The following is a 17,447-nucleotide window of genomic DNA, read 5'->3' on the forward strand; positions in this document are numbered from 1 at the left end:
GAATTATTTTTAACCCTGCACTGTGAATAATTCTGCACATTCGGAGGTAAATAAAATGCAAAACCCTGCATTGGTGTACTCGTCAACTTTTTGGAGCCTTGGCCGTTCGACCCTTTTCACGTTCCTATTTTGGAAAACTTTTCAAATTGTTTGAAATAAAAGAAAACAAAATAAAACATTTTTCAAATATTTTACCAGATCAGATTGTTGATATCAAAGAAACTCCAAGACCAATAACCAGTTGATAAACATTTGTAGTCCCTTGAGAACTGTTTCTAACACTGTATATGAACTCCATCACCCATTTACCCCCAAAAAAGTACAGGGCTACAAGAAATAAAGAGGAAATGGGGGAATGAATCCATGGGGCAAAGTCCAAAGTAAAATCTCACATTGCGAGTATTACAGTCATCACATCAAGCATACTTATTCAAATGTCAGTCCTGTTTTTGTTATTTTATTTGTTATGTTTTAGTATCTTCTGTTCACCCTCAGGCATGAAGAGACCGGAATGGAGGGACTGCACACATTGCGCTGACAGGAACTGCTCAAACTGGAATTGTAACCATCACTTCTGTCCAGTGGTGGAAACAGTACTTGCATGTTTTATTTAAGTAAAAGTATCAATACTGCAATGTAGAAATACAAGTATTCTTTGCGCAGAATGTCCCGTTTCACAAGGTAAAATGTATCAAATGTATTAAAATCTTTTGAAAATAGCCGATCTACAAGCTCACAATGCGTCGATGCGATGCGTTGTGAGCTTGTAGATATTATTATATCTATAGCTATTTTCAAATGGCCAAAGTTTAAATAGGGCTGAAGTGGTAAATGTATGTTTTGTAATAATTCAAATCTACAAAGTAACTACAGTGGTAACTAAAGTTTTCAAATAATTGTAGTGGAGTAAAAGTACAATATTTGTCTCTGAGATGTAGTGGAGCGGAAGTACAAAAATGTGGAAATACTCCAGTAAAGTAAAAAATACCTCAAAACTGTACTTAAGTACAGTATTTGAGTAAATGTACTTAGATACTTTACACCACTCCTTCTCCCCCAGAATGTCATCCTCCTGCCCTGATGCTTACAACACAGCTATAGGCTTTTCAAAACAGGTGCTGATGGTCTTGCAGCAGACTTTTACAATGCCCTGCATGCAGTCATTTTCTCCTCTTGTGAGACAGGGTTGTGCACGAGTATACAAGTAAAGGACACACAGGGCTGTCTCCATGCACAAGGAAGCCTTTTTAGAGCAGTGGTCTTCAAGGTTTTTTAGGCCAAGGACCCCTTAGCTGAGAGAGAGAGATGAAGCAGGGATCCCCACTAAATATTGTACAAAATTGTGTCTTTTTCATAGATTTCATATAGGCTTGTTTGACAGCACTATCATCAGTTAATGTTGGATTCATGTTGATGTGTATTTTCAGACATCAAACCACTGAAACCATCAATAGGCTACTTACTATTAAACCTGACCTTTCACTCTGTACTTGGTCTGCTCTTTTCCCCTCTACACCAAACCTCTTTGCCTAAAATAGCCATACATGCTATAGACACCATACCTACCACCAGCTGAATGTTAGATTGTAGATCGGCTATTTTTGGCTAAAGTTCTCCTCAGAATAGGGATGCTAGGGTTCAAGTGGTTAATGAAAAAAAAATATCCCCTCACAAAAGGATTTGGCGGCCACCCTGTGGTAACTCTGAGGATACCCTAGGGGTCCCGGACCCCCTGCTTTAGAGCAATGCAAGTGATCTGATCAACCTATTTGTAGGACATGCTGCAATAATAAGTATTTTTCTTGAGCAAATTGTATTGTTCTGTGACAATCTTCACCCATCTGTCACAAAAGTAGCTAATGCAAATCTGTATAAACATATTAGCAAATTGCAGAGGGCTGATGCACATACAGTACATTTATAACCATGCTCTGCTCTAATGTCACATTCAACCCTCAGCAACCCGTAGAGGAAGGAACATCACGATAAGATTAAAATAGGAAGTTCACAAGTTTATTTTTGCCTCAGACAGTTGAGAAACAGTCTAAGCTGCGAGGAATTTAGATGAGATCTCTTTTCCAAATAAAGTTTCATTACAGTATGAGCCAGAATTACTGTAGATGTACTTAGTCCATGAGCCAGACAAGATTTCATTATCGAAAGAGTGGGCAAAACCAAACCTATATTAAATTGTTCATAGGGTCAATACGAGTAAATAAATATATGATAACCTCTACACAGGAGCAGCTTTTTCATGGTTATCACACATTTTGTTATTTTCCCCATACGTACATGACAGGAGAAAAAATGACAAGATTTAAAAAAGAGTTATCATAATGAAACTTCCTGAGTTGATTACTTACATGAAGACAATGATTTATCGTATTACAAGTTTTCTGAAATTGTATATTTAAATATGCAAATTAGGCATTTAGTCCATGAGCCAGAGCCCCAAAATTGAGCCAGATATTGAATATTCCCTCGTTAAAAACCTTTGACTCCAACATCTTAACAAAATGAAATAAGTATGTTGATTCTGGCTTTGTCCAATGTTCCAATGTTGATTCTGGAAAGTTATGCAAATGTAGGCATATTTTCCTAATGCCTAATTTGCATATCTAAATATACAATTTCAGAAAACTTGTAATACAATAAATCATTGTCTTCATGTTAGTAATCAACTCAGGAAGTTTCATTATGATAACTCTTTTTTAAATGTTGTAATTTTTTCACCTGTCATGTATGTATGGGGAAAATAACAAAATGTGTGATAACCATGAAAAAGCTGCTCCTGTGGAAAGGTTATCATATATTTATTTACTTGTATTGACCCTATGAACAATTTAATATAGGTTTGGTTTTGCCCACTCTTTCGATAATCATTGCTCAATTTTGGGGCTCTGGCTCATGGACTAACTGTTTCATCACAAGATGCATCTGTGCGGCAACAAAGCATGACACTGAAAGAGAAATAACTAGAAAAGGTGCTCCTCGGAGCAAAGGTCTCCGCCAGGTCAGTTAGGTTATTGTGGCGCTATAATAGGCCAATGTAAAAAGGGTGCCATTTCTTCTTAGGCCTTTCACGGCAATCAGACACTGCATTCATTATTTGAGGCATTTTGTTCCAAAAATGTGTTTTGCTAAATTAGACCTGCTGGTGGCGCTATAACAGGCCAATGTGAAAAGGGTGACATTTTTTCGTCCGCCTAGTGGGAATGTGCGTGCAAAAATACACAGAAATCGTACACTGCATTCATGATTTCAGGCATTTTGTTCAAAACGAACCAATCCTGCAATAGAAAATCGGACAGATCCGTGTTGATCACATGACTATAGAGATACTGTGTACCTATTTGCGTGATGCTTGGACAAAATCTGTAGGAGAAATATCAAAACATTTATTTTGCTGGCGGAGACAATGACACAGAGATAGACTACAGTGACAGAATTATAGAATCATCAGAATGATAGACAGACAGACAGACAGATGGAGAGAGAATGAGGGTGGGGGATCAGACAGATATTAGGCCTACGTCACTTTTTTTTGAAGGCCATAAACCAATTGGGCAGCGAGGACTAAAACAACGTGTCTCCTTTTTGGTTCACAGTGTTTCTTTTCTTTTTTAAGGTTCATACAGACATATTCAGAGTCAGACTTATAATGTTTTCTTCTCAGGGTTCATACAAGCACATTCAGGCATAAAGTGTATATTTCACGGCTCATACACATTCAGAGATAAAGTTTGAAGTTACTTTTAAGATTTTATTCTGTTGAGATTGACTGGTAGACAGCTGGGATTTTCAAATGCTTTGGCTACAAAGCACTCCCCTTTACACTAAGAGATGGAAGCTAAAACAGTCTTTCTAATGCCAATCTGTCTGCCGCAAAATTAAATATGAAGGTGATAAAGTACGTAATCCATGTTGATATGATTTATTCTCACAGACCTCATCTGACTTCAATGCTAATCCCAACTCTTGAGCCCCACTCGTGTGTGTGTGTGTGTGTGTGTGTGTGTGTGTGTGTGTGTGTGTGTGTGTGTGTGTGTGTGTGTGTGTGCGTGTGTGTGTGCGTGCGTGCGTGCGTGCGTGCGTGCGTGCGTGCGTGTGTGTGTGTTTAGACTCTGGGTGACTGACAGACAGACACAGACCCGCACGCACGCACGCACGCACACACACACACACACACACACACACACACACACACACACACACACACACACACCTTTACATATAAATAACCTGTAACAGCATAGCAGTAGCTCAGGTAACTGAGGAACTTAAAGAATCTTAATAATGACAGAATGCTGCTTCACAAGTTTGGACTGTACATGTTCACCAATACCGTACATTCAGTTGCATCACTGAAACGTTTGGATATTTCTTGTAGGGTTCTATAGACTACCTTAAATGCAAGAATGTCATTCTTGCATTTAACCTTCTGTTTCCTAATATATTGTGTTGCTATACTATCAGAGAAAATGTGCATCGTGTTACTATATAGTTATCACCATATCAGCGCTGCAGAGCCCCTTAATAGATGCCTCACCATTAGTATTTCATTTGTCTTGGCCAGTAAAGTGATTCTCATTTCTGTCAGTGTAAATCTTTTCATATAGTGACCCCATAGAATTTAGAATTTCAACAGAAACCCAAATATTTGATCTTTCTCACAAAATGTAGCTTACATTCTTGTCATGTTTTGGGGGACCTGCTGAAGCTTGTCTGAAGTTTCATATTTGGGCTTCATGCAACAAACCAGACAAACTACTTATGCTTGTGTCCACTCCTACCTGTCTATCAAGACGTTAAACAACAAGGCTGAAATTTCACACTTCTGCAACTAGGCTGCAACAGGTAAGGACCTCTGTAACCGATAGACTGTTAGATGGAATTATGTAAAGCATGAACTGATAGTTATATCATTATGAGTATTTTTAATTAGAGTATGTTCAATACTTGCCTAAAAGAAATCCTAAGTATTTGTTTTAATCTACGCTAAAGGGGTGGGGTGTGCTCAATCAGGACTCATGAACATTCAGCTGGTGGTAGATATGGTGTCTGTCTATAGCATTTTAGATAGACCCTCAAACGTAGCCCTTTGTTTGCAATTGAAGCAGATCAAAGCAAATAGAAGCATGCAAATACAATTTTGATTTTCAAACTATATGATTGCAATATCACCATGCAAAACCACAGATTTGGACAAATAATTTTGTAATGTTTATGTTATACAAAAGATGTAGGCTACTTATTAATTACTCTAACTATTTACTGAAATCTTGACATGTTTTTCTATCCTTAGAAGTGTATCGTTTATCAAACATCACAGCAATGGATTCCCGCCGTGGAGATACACCTGATGTGACACCTGGTAAATAAATAAATATCAATAACTGAATTTCACTCTTCTAAGTAGGCCTATGTATTGTTTTTACCAATAGTTTGTAAATAGATTGCTTGCTTCTGGGGTGTCAGATAATGCTTTATTATGAACTCAAACATGAAATATGTAACTGATCATGAAAAATATATATATATTAATAGTATCACAGCAAAGCTGGGAAGAAAATAAAACTGTAGTCTACAGTACACGTCTCACCATCTTCTCTCACGTCTAGCTCTCTTGTCTCTGTTCTGGTACTGGCATCTCCCTCTATAATGATCTTAGTTAGGATCATAGTAATGTTGTCTGGCTATGGCTCTGACTCTACTGTTGCACAACACTTGCTCTGGATGAGAGCATCGGCTGAATGAATATGATAATCATTCAATATCATTCAGAGTATAATTCTGTCACTGCGGCCCATCTCTGTCTCATTATTTCTCTTTCAGTGTCATGCTTTGTTGACGCACAGATGCATCTTGTGATGAAACAATACTTCAATTCTGACTCATGCTGTAATGAAACTTTATTAGGAAAAGAGATCTCATCCAAATTCATTGGAGCTTTGACTGTTTCTCAACAGTCAAAGTGAGGCAAAAATTAGCTTGTGAACTTCCTATTTGAATCTTAGCGTGATGTTCCTTCCTTTACGGGTTGCTTAGGGTTGAATGTGACACTAGAGCAGAGCATATCATAGGTTATAAATGTATGTGCATCAGCCCTAGGCTCTACAATTTGCAAATATGTTTATACAGATTTGCATTAGCTACTTTTGTGACAGATGGGTGAAGTTTGTCACAGAACAATGCAATGTGCTGGAGAAAGATGACTTATTATGGCAGCATGTCCTACAAATAATGCAAAAATGATCAGATCACTTGCATTGCTCTAAAGCAGGGGTCTTCAACAGGGGGTCCGGGACCCCTAGGCCTAGGGGGTCCTCAGAGATACTGCGGGGGGGGCACCAAATCTTGTGTGCCATAGGGACTTTATTTTTTTAACTACTTGAACCCTCGCATCCCTATTCCAGGGGGAGCAGAAGAGGTTTGTTGTACAGGGAAAAAAGAGCAGACCAAGTGGTAGTTAGCAAAATATTGAGTGCTTAGTGATTAAATGTCTGAAAACACACATTGAAGATGAATCCAACATGCAGTGGGGCTCCCTGCTTCATCTCTCTCTCAGCTCAGGGGTCCTTGGCCTGAAAAACATTGAAGACCCCTCCCTGTGATAATCTATCCTTTTACATGTGATGACCGATCTCTTGTTTCGCCCTCCTCCACACCGTAGGCAAAGTTGTCGCCTTCACAGCCAAACTGAACATCTCGGACAGCTACCCTTGTCACAGTGGCGTGCTTAAATTTGCCAGTGTGCTGGTCAACGAGGGAGGCGGCTACAGTCCCGACACAGGCCTCTTCACCTGCCCCCGTGAAGGGTTCTACCACTTCGCCGTGCACGTGTCCGTGTACGGAAGGGCTCAGTGCGGCATCTACAAGAATGGCAAGGTCGTCGTCTCGGTGTATGACACCAGTCTTCCGGAGAAATGCAGCCAAGTGGCCAGTATCAGTAGTGTGGTGCGGCTTTCCCAGGGAGATGAGGTCTGGGTTAATTTATGGGGGCCCGATCGACATGACATCTTTGCATCCAAAGATAACGACTCTGTCTTTGTTGGGTTTTATCTGGGGTGATCATCATGCCTGTGGTGTTCCTATCTAATGCAGTCCTTATAGACTGGCCTAGATCACTGGTTCTTTAAGTCAGTAGTTCTCAACCTTTTCAGTCCGCGACCCCCCAAAATAATCATATTTGAACTGGGAACCCCTCCAAAATAATCATATTTGAAGTGGGGACCCCTCCAAAATAATCATATTTGAAGTGGGGACCCCTCCAAAATAATCATATTTCAACTGGGGACCCCTCCAAAATAATCATATTTCAACTGGGGACCCCTCCAAAATAATCATGTTTGATAGCAGATCTAACAACAGCAGATCTGCTATCAAGAGCTTGTAAATCTTGTAGATCTACTATTTTCACAATTGTTGCCTCTTTCATATATTATTTGATTTTTTTTTTGTCCAGTTTTTATAGTATAGTTTGTTGATTACTTTTTGGGGTAGGTATTAAAAAGGTCTCAAAAGTCCTTAAATTGACACTTCACTGTCATCTGGGGACCCCCCTAAAATCGTGTGGGGACCCACCTGGGGGTCCCGACCCACAGGTTGAGAACCACTGCTCTAAGTGGGGTCCAGAGACTCAGGGTTCCTTGAGGGGGTTCCAAATGGACCCTTATAGATCTGTAACTCTGAGAGTGTACAAATGGAACCAAATGGCCCCCTCACAGGTCCATTTGGTTCCATTTGTACACTCTCAGAGTTATGGGGGTCCTTGAAATTAAAAAGATTGAGCACCACTGGCCTAGATCTAAGTCTGCTCAAAAGGCCTGTCAACATAAGTCTATACTTTTGGGTAAAGAATAAATAAAGCAGAATCAAACTTTATGATTATGATTTGTTTGACTGTTTAACTGAAAATGTATTGCTATGTGAAGAAGAGCCAATATTAATGTGAGTGCAATAAAATCACTTCCAACCAGCTGGACTGTCTTCTTGAAGAAATGTTTCGTCTTCCAGCGTGTAGGGGGCGCTAGCTCCAAATAGTGTATTACATTACTAGGATTGCACATGCGCAGATTGTATCGTTTTCAACAGCGTTGCCATGTGCGCTTATTATAAGCGACTTTGGGCTTGTTTTTTCTGTAAAGTTGCTTGTAAATATTGCTAGTTGCGGCAGGTTGCGTTTTTTTTGGGCTTGTTTCTAAAGTGTACTTATTTGGACTTTCCTAAAAAAAATGGTTTAAACCAGTGTTTCTCAAACATGTTCATGTCAAGGAGTAAAGGACCACCAAATTAATATGTATTTGTCCACGGAGTCGGAGTGGACCCCCATCTGAAAATATTTTGTACCAGGGATCCCCCATAAAAGATTTTTCATTTTAAATAGCCGTAGCGTAGGCAGCCTAGTCGCTTCTTTTTGGGCTTGTTTTCATAGACCACCTGGTGGCTTATTTCTCTCACAAAACCTGGCAACGGTGGCACACATGCGCAGACAGTGTTGTTGTTCAAGCGGTAGGAAACGAAGAGAGAGAGACTTTCACACATTTCTTCTTCCAGTTGTTCAGATTTATTGTGTTTTAGTCTCTTAATTCACTTCTAAATGGATCTGGAAGCAGGCTCGTTTGAACCAGGATTTGTCGGGATCCGCTTTTGTCAAGAATGGTACATTTTATTGTATATATACGCATATAACACAACATACGTCCATATAAGTAGAGAGTTTCAGATTAGCCGTGTGTTAACCGTGTGTGTGTGTGTGTGTGTGTGTGTGTGTGTGTGTGTGTGTGTGTGTGTGTGTGTGTGAATACCATAGAGTCTAGACTGTATAAAAGAGAGGTGAATACATGTCTTAGCAGTGGTGGGGAAAAGTACTCGCATTGTTTTACTCAAGTACAGTACTGGAGTCCATGTACTTACCGTCCGGTAGTTACATTCCACCACTGGAAAATGCATGTCTTTTAGTTGGGTCTAAAATAGAATCTGTTAACCACTGAGCTAACTCTGTGTGTGTGTGTGTGTGTGTGTGTGTCTTTCCAGCAACAACATGTTGTATCCCAAGGAAGACAAGGAGAATCGTATCCTGCTCTATGCAGTAAGTTTGCTCTTTGAAATTGAAATGATGATTGATTGAATACTTTATTAACAGTTTGCCAAAAAAGAGCACAAAGTACATTTCTATAGAAAAGGATGCTAAAAGGATTAAACCCAAGAAAGCACTATGACTTGTTTCCATTGGGGTCCTCCTGTGTATTCCTGTGTATGCTGCCATTATGTTAACAGTTGAGCCTGGCTTTGCAGCTCTGGTCCTGCTTGTTTATTATTGATTGTCTAGCTCCTAATCATAGAGCTAATATAGATTGTGCACACCATATGAATACATTTGACTTTGACATTTGACAAGTATAAATATATGACTAATTTACGTCTTTCACAGTGCAGGAACTGTGACTACCAACAGGAGGCAGACAACAGCTGTATCTATGTCAATAAGATCACCCACGAGGTCGAGTAAGTACATGTGAATCACAGTGCTATCAATCATGCTGTTGATTTGACCTGTTGTTTGTCCTTCCCTCTATTAGAGAAAGTCATGAAGTTCTCTATATGTAAAGCATGCTAAACTTCGGGTTCCTTGAGAGAGAAGCTGATAAACAGCTAAAAGACACGCACGCACACAGTGCTGGAAAAAGTACTCAAATGTTTTACTTAAGTAAAAGTATCAACACTGCAATGTAAAAACACTCTGTTACAAGTAAAAGTAAGGTATTCAAAATTTACTTGACTAAAAGTACAAAAGTATTGATATCAAAATGAACTTAAAGTACCAAAAGTAAAAGTACTCATTATGCAGAAGGTCCCATTTCACAACTTTATGTGTAAAATGTATAAAAATCCTTTGAAAATAGCAGATCTACAAGTTTACAACACGTCAAGCGACGTGTTGTGAGCTTGTGGATCTGCTATTTTCAAATTGCCAAAGTATATATACTGTATATAAGTGGTTTTGTAATTATAATCAAAATCTACAGAGTAGAAATACTCCAGTAAAGTAAAAGTACCTCAAAATTGTACTTAAGTACAGTACTTGAGTAAATGTACTTAGTTACTTTCCACCACTGCACGCACATCCCAGACCTACTAGGCTGGGTGCTGGTCTGCTGGATCAAAAAAGTTAAACGGTGTATAAGAATAAAAATTCAATGATGCCATTTTACTTAGGTAACATTTCAAACCACCAGGCTCTTCCTCAGACCTTCACACAGTGTGTAGACTAGACAGTCATTTTTATACAGTGTGACATCCTGATCACCACCACACCTGTGACCAATCAGCCATCAGTCCCAAATCAGTGCGGAGTGACATTAACAGTTAGTGTACAACACATGTCCCAATACATTACACATCATACATTATGTACATAACAAAACAAACATACACATAATCCTGTTTGCCCAAGATTTACAGACATTGTATACACAAAAGGACTCAGGCTAATAAGCCATCATAATGCTACCTAAAGAGGTGCCTCTTGTCTATTCTAATGTAAGTAAAAAGAAGGGGCAAAATACCTTACGTTAAAAACACAAAGAGAGACTCTTCTATTTGGAGAACAACTGCTACACTGTGTGTGAAGGTCTGAGGAAGAGCCTGGTGGCTCGAAACGTCACCCAAGTGAAATTGCATTTGGGAGCAGCAATACTGGTGTGCAGATTTGTTATTCTTTTACACAAACTTGGGGTTGCTTACCATGCTTTTGGTACTCAAGGAACACACGTTTAGCTATAAATGGCTTTAATCACCCATTGTAGCGTCGGTTGCAAATTTTACTTTCAAAATATAGCTCACAATGGCCTACTTCTTCTAAGTGCCCTTGCAAAAAATACCAGGCTCTGACAAAGTTATGGCAACAAAAAATGGTGTCATTATTGTGTGGTGTCACTGGTGTGGCAATATCTGTATGACAATATATGGGTGGCATCATCATCATAGACATTATATGACTAGGCTGAAAATAGGATTTACACTTACGTTCCATTGCACCATCCCCAAACATGCAATTGGTTGCACATCTTCTTGTCACGCATCACGCTTGTATTTTCGGTGCAAGACCAATTATTGTTTGACCCCTCATGTATAGGGTCTGACTGACTTTTCATTCTCATCTTTTTTTAATATATATATTTGTTTTCAGAGGGAAAGTCTGTTGGGAATGGATGACCATGACAAAGAATAAGAAACCTATTTTCCATGTTACCCTCAACATTAAACACACATTAAACACATTGTCACACACATAGCTGAGCTGTGTAGAGAGGCTGTCTGGGAAACGGAAGGTCTCCAACGGTTTGTGCCCCCTGTGTCCCTTAGCTGCTTAGCAAGTGTAATAATAATTATTGTTATTATTATTCTCCTCTAATACAAGAAATAGAAAATAAATGATACATTTAGGTATAAAGGACACTGACAACAGACATGTGCATGTGTAACCACAGTAATCGGACATTGACTGGATAGTGGGATAGCCTGAAACAAGACCTACTCAGTAATATGTCTTGAGATTTCAGTCCACGGTAGATCGCAGAACCCACTACGAAGCCCTGGCTGTCGTCAATAATATTTCTCATCTCTTTAACAGTGAGCTGACCCAAATCATTGCAGATGTATCTCAAGATCCAACACTACCAAGGACAGAGGATCATCCCTGTCCCAAGTGAGTTTTACTTACTTTGCCTATCATGTCTTGTCATGCATGAACCTCTTGTATTACAAATAACTGTTTGTGTATTTTTATGAAAGACTCGAAAACACAAATTCCCAGTCATGATATAGTAGTTAACTCATTAAGACCGGGGGAAAGCATCTGTGTAATTTTAAGATTTCTTTGATGATTCAAAAATAGCAGATTTAGATCTGCTATTTTTTTTTAAGTCTTGGAAATGTGTGCAAATCTTTCAATATATATATTTTTTTAAGCGAACATTTGTAACTCAAATCTTTGCTTCTGGGGGTTCCCTGGAACAAAATATTTGACAAATATTCGCTTTAAATATATATATTCAAAGATTTGCAATAATTTTCACGATTTTTATTTTTTTTAATAACCAAAGAAATCTAAAATGACAGGGATCCGTTCCCGGTCTTAATGGATTAAGACCCCCATCTCTGGACCGATGTGTATCCCATCTGGCCTTGTGGCATTCTCTCCTGTGCTTCTCTCTCTGTTTACCTCCCATGTGTCTTGTTGTCTCAGTAAATACAAATTACATACTGTATATATGTGGACTGCATGCCCTGTATTTAAAAAAGAAAATCTGAATCACCTTCTTGTCAAGGGGTCTTTCTCTTGGTGTGGTGATGCTGACAGATGAAACCAGTTAGAAACTGTCTGAGCGAAATCTCATATAAATGCCAAACAAACAAAAATGTTTCTCTTTTCAGATGTGGCCACAAGGAGGCAGTGTTCTTCCAGTCTCACAGTATGAAGGCTGAGGTAATATCATACTTCATGATGAGACTGTTAAGGAGTCTCAAATACATGTCTCTATGAAGGAATTTACTACATTTCTGTACTGTGTTCTCTATATCCTTCAGTAGTTGAAGGACTCTTATTAAAGTAATTCTGTATTTGCTGAAAAGGAAAGTGCTCATTGTCAAATATAAGAAAAACCCCAAGCAATGCTGCAATGCAGAATTCATAACACTATAATTGTGACATTTTGATCCTTTCGATGTTGCAAACATCACCTGAATCAAAATCGGAACAAAATGGGAATAGTCGGTTTCAAAATGACTTTGTGTTTAACCCTTTAAGACCGGGAACGTATCTGTGTGTCATTTTTGGGCGGCCCTATAAGTGAGATTTGGAAAAATGTACAAATATCTTGGGCAGTGAAACCGCCCCTAAAAGTGAGGTTTGGAAATTTGTACAATTATCCTGCGCTGTGATTGGCCAATCACAATCTATTCAGGACTGTGATTGGCCAGTGTCACATGACACATGTGCATAGCCCTATATAAGCAACCATAACTTGAAAAAAAACATAAATTGGTTTTTTTCAAGTTATGGTTTTGTCCATCATAAAGAGTGTTTCAATAAATGTATTTATTTTTTGTACATGATTGATCGACTCCATTCAGTATTGTGATTAGCTAGCAAGACACCGCCCACTTCACACAGGGTGTGATTTTTTTATTTCTTTGGCTATTCAAAAATAGCAGATATACGAGTGCCGCGCTATGAGCTTGTATATCTGCTATTTTTGGGGGGAAATTAAAAGATTTTGTGCAAATCTTTGTTTTTTTAAAATAATTTTTAACTCAAATCTTAGCTTCTGGGGATTCTACAAATGGCTTCTAAATCCAAACAGTTTTTTGAAAAAACTTATGTTGCTACAAGTTCATAGCGTGGCACCGAGTGCCGCGCTATGAACTTGTAGATCTGCTATTTTTTAATAGCCAAAGAAATCTTGACATCGAAGCGTTCCCAGTGTTAAAGGGTTAAAATCAACTGCTGTATTTGTTTTGAAACACTCTTGTCAATTTTGCATGTGTTCTTGTACCTTGCAGGATGCAATGAGACTGTACTACGTGTGCACTGCCCCTCACTGTGGACACCGGTGGACAGAATAGAGATTAAGGTGTTAAACATGAACATTGACATCACCTGCTGTTGGCAAACAGAACGTTATGGACCCCTTAAAAAGAAAAAGAAAAACACAGCTGTCCTGATTTAAAAACTTCTTTTGTTTTGTCAGACAGAAAGGTGAAACTGAAATGAAGAGTTCTGTGTATTGTGTAGAGTTCTAGGTAAGCAAATCGTTTTCAGGAAAAGAACTGCTTCTAAAACCCATGTCATTTATGTTAGCGTATGATACATTGTGTGGGCCCTCACCTTGTGAATAGCATGTATTGTATACACTTTTAACTGAATTAATTGTACTTTTTGTATAATTAAAAGTTTTTTTTTACAAATACCTCCTATGTTATTTAACAAGAGATTTATTTTATGATTTAATGAAAGGTACATACTGAATGTTAACTTTATTATTCATAACGAAAAAACATCACATGGATGCACCTGGGACGTATCATCAGTGTTGTAGCCTGGGGTCATAGGATGTTTCGGGTCTCGCAACATACACCCTCGCCCAGGTGACCCAGCCAGGGTTGATCAAGCCCCGACTTACGTCCCAGGTAGCTACCCACGGTCAGTCCTAAATAGGGAAAGACAGGGCCACTCAATACGCTTGTCCGAAACTACTCTGCCAGGAATGGGGGAGAGGAGATACTCTGGCACGTGGAGGGACTAGGCTCTGTGGATGGCCTCCTCCTCGGTCTCACCAGGTCCAGGACCTGAGCGTTGCACCAGACTCCCCCGCTCCAAACTATCCATAGGATATATCAAGCATCACTTTTTTCCATAATGGCAGTTATCATGTTAGCATATTGCATTTCTGAGGCAAATCATTGATGTCAAAATGACACTATCCCATGTGAGCATATAGGCGCCTTTTACTATTTACAACCAGTCTAGTGTCCCTTGAAATTCCCGTATACATCTTCCAGTGAAGGCATGACGTTACCTCATCAAATTATGTAATTATAAGCAGCAACAAAATGGGTATGTGAGTGTGGGGGGGAGGGGCAGCTACCAGTTGGCTGATGGTCTCTCACCATGTTGAGTGTTGGTAGTCCAACACAGTTCTTCTCAAAGTGGGGTCTGGGGACCAGCAAAATGAGTTGATATAGCATCAATTTAGCCACTTTAACCCTATATACATCCGCTGTTTGAAAATACTCCATCTACGAGCTCACATGCGTCACGGTGTGTCACGTGAGCTTGTAGATTGCTATTTTCAAAAATATTTGACATTTATTTTATCTTGTATGGTTTTCAGATGGGGGTCCTCAGCCAATGCATGTTAAATTGGGGGGTCCTTGACATTAAATAGTTTGAGAACCACTGGTCTAACAGCTTCCACTGCAGTACCTGACAACGTAGCCTATATTACGCAATGACCAATTGATAAATTATTCTTTGAAAAGCAGCATGCATAGACATGTGACGGGAACATACATGTGAGGTGAATTGTTCCTTGCCACAACCTCATAACACACAGGCTTCCTCCTTGAAGACTAAACAATTATAACTACTGTCTGCTGTGACTCAATTCATGGACGTATACGGTAGTCCTTTAACCTTTGGTTTCAGCCACAGAATTTTGGCCTGATTATAAACGTTTCAATACATGCTAACAAGCTAATTAACCATACAACTTCATCTTTAGAATATTGACATTCTATTGTCTTGTCAGGTGTTATATAGGCTATGCAAGTATAGGACAGTAATCTACACAATCATTTGGATTTGTCCGGAGCACTTATTTTACTTGAGGGCTGCTTAAGCCTACACAATTTAAGGCAAACATGACTTGTTTTCTGTAGCTACAGGGACATACTGTACCTGACATAGGTCAATATAGGCCAAATCACTGTGCTAGATGTCAGTATAATTCTGCATCGTTGGTTGCTGTAATGATTATAGTAGTTTTCTGCTAATAGTAGGCCTACGTGACATTGTACAAGACAATGGCATTGTTGTTCAGATAACACGGTGAGTACAGAGTCGATGTCTTCGGTCAAACGGCTCCTGCTGTCTGGGGTTTCCCGGGGGTAGGAATAGGCCTGTTTAATCCCCAGCCAGCCAGGTTTGTCCTGTTTGGAAACAGAATGTTCCAGAGAATAGGCTACTGTATGTAATTATATGTGCTACTGTCAAAGACGTTGACACTTTTAACATCTCTCTCGCCATCAAAGGCACTGCATTTGTGGATCATCTCGATGGGATTATTACCTTCCATTTACAATAATAGAGCACCGAATAGAGCACCGAAGTCCTGAGGTCACTTCCGCTAGAGGGCGCTATCCCCCTGTTGAAAATCCCCATAGGGGAATCTTAAATCGCCTCATAAGAACTGTGTTCGAAAAATAGTTTTTACTCGTGGATATGAAGCACCGACTGATGGTGGAAATGTACAAATTTATCGCTAGAAACAAGTCAAACGACCCAAGTTCCCAACGACTACATTTCCCATGAACGTGGCTGCTGTAGGGACAGTGATTTCAGACCCGGAAGTGTAGTTTTTAGACTTTTAAGGCAGAATGAATAAACTTTTCTCCAGAAACGGGTTGTATCAAATATTAATTAATGATAAAGTAGGGTATGTTTCTAGGGTTTTTACTGGTTCTACAGAGTGAAGACCCACCCTCACTGCGGTTTCAGCCAATAGCATTAATTTCCATTTGCATTTCGGACCGGATATCAACCGGATATAGAAAGATGGCAGATTTGAAATCGCTGCAAAATAGGCTTCATTTACAGTTCATTTACGCCATTGGTTTCTGTATAGTGCTTGCCAACGTGTCGTCACCACGGGGGGGCGTGGCATAGTAGCTGCAGACATACTGGTGGGGGACAATGTTAAGTCAACCTGTTAATACCCCACGAAGATGTCCACCGCACCAAATGACTCTTGTTGACGCCCCTTCAGGATTTTTGGCATGCACTATAAACCAATGGCATGGTGCTGTCCATATTTTTTTTACAGCCTATGGCCACGACCCAGGGGAATAGCGCCCTCTAGTGGCAGTGACGTCAGACTTCGGTACTCTATAGCCGAACTTTTCTTCTCCAAAGCATTTAGTTGCACAGCTATTAGTTTCTCATCAGGCAGATGGCGCCACAAAACTGTTCAAATAGGATTGGACAAAACAAGCAGGCCTTTGCCTGAGATTTACAGACAAATCACTGACTGCAAAATAAAATATATTAAAGTAGTTAAAAACTATTCATTTCATTTGTGTGTGTGTGTGTGTGTGTGTGTGTGTGTGTGTGTGTGTGTGTGTGTGTGTGTGTGTGTGTGTGTGTGAGAGAGATTATTATTTATTTTACTATCATTTCTGAGTGTTTCTTCATCATAACAGTATTGGTTTCCCTGTCTCTCTAGCTCTTTACAACAACAGAAAATGCATTTACAGGTCAGGCAGATACCAATTTCATCCAATCAGGAGGATAAACAAGTGAAATTGGAAGAAATGACACCAAGAAATTAGCAGACAAAATTAGAACACAAAGATTTTAATTGATATGGGTAGGCTACTCTTTCATGGCTGAAATTGGCAACCCATCTGAAAATGTATTTTCTGTTTATTAAAGCGCTGGGAGATGAGGAGACCCCTGTTAATGGACAAAAACTCTAGCAATGATTACCATCAGAATATAGAGATTTAACTTTATTTAAAAAACATTTATATATATATATCACCACACTACCTTTAAGTAAACTATCAGTAGAGTTTACAATTGTTAGTTGTATTTTTTCCTCCATAAAACTAAATACATTGTACAAAACAAAATGTTTTCATTATATGCGTATTTTATTTAATAG

General features: G+C 39.2%; 1 protein-coding gene across 1 annotated transcript; it reads left to right on the plus strand.

The window, feature by feature from the left end:
• The first annotated feature begins 8,508 nt into the window (after window positions 1-8,508).
• polr2i (RNA polymerase II subunit I) lies at window positions 8,509-13,965 on the plus strand. Its single transcript, XM_080428633.1, has 6 exons — window positions 8,509-8,661; window positions 9,037-9,091; window positions 9,434-9,507; window positions 11,636-11,710; window positions 12,439-12,490; window positions 13,567-13,965. Exons 1-6 carry the CDS (start codon window positions 8,600-8,602, stop codon window positions 13,627-13,629), a joined length of 381 nt encoding a protein of 126 aa, XP_080284759.1. The 5' UTR covers window positions 8,509-8,599; the 3' UTR covers window positions 13,630-13,965.
• Window positions 13,966-17,447: the final 3,482 nt, after the last annotated feature.

The sequence above is a fragment of the Gymnoscopelus braueri genome, assembly GCF_963280865.1.
Source record: "Gymnoscopelus braueri genome assembly, chromosome: 5".
Classification (NCBI taxonomy): domain Eukaryota; kingdom Metazoa; phylum Chordata; class Actinopteri; order Myctophiformes; family Myctophidae; genus Gymnoscopelus; species Gymnoscopelus braueri.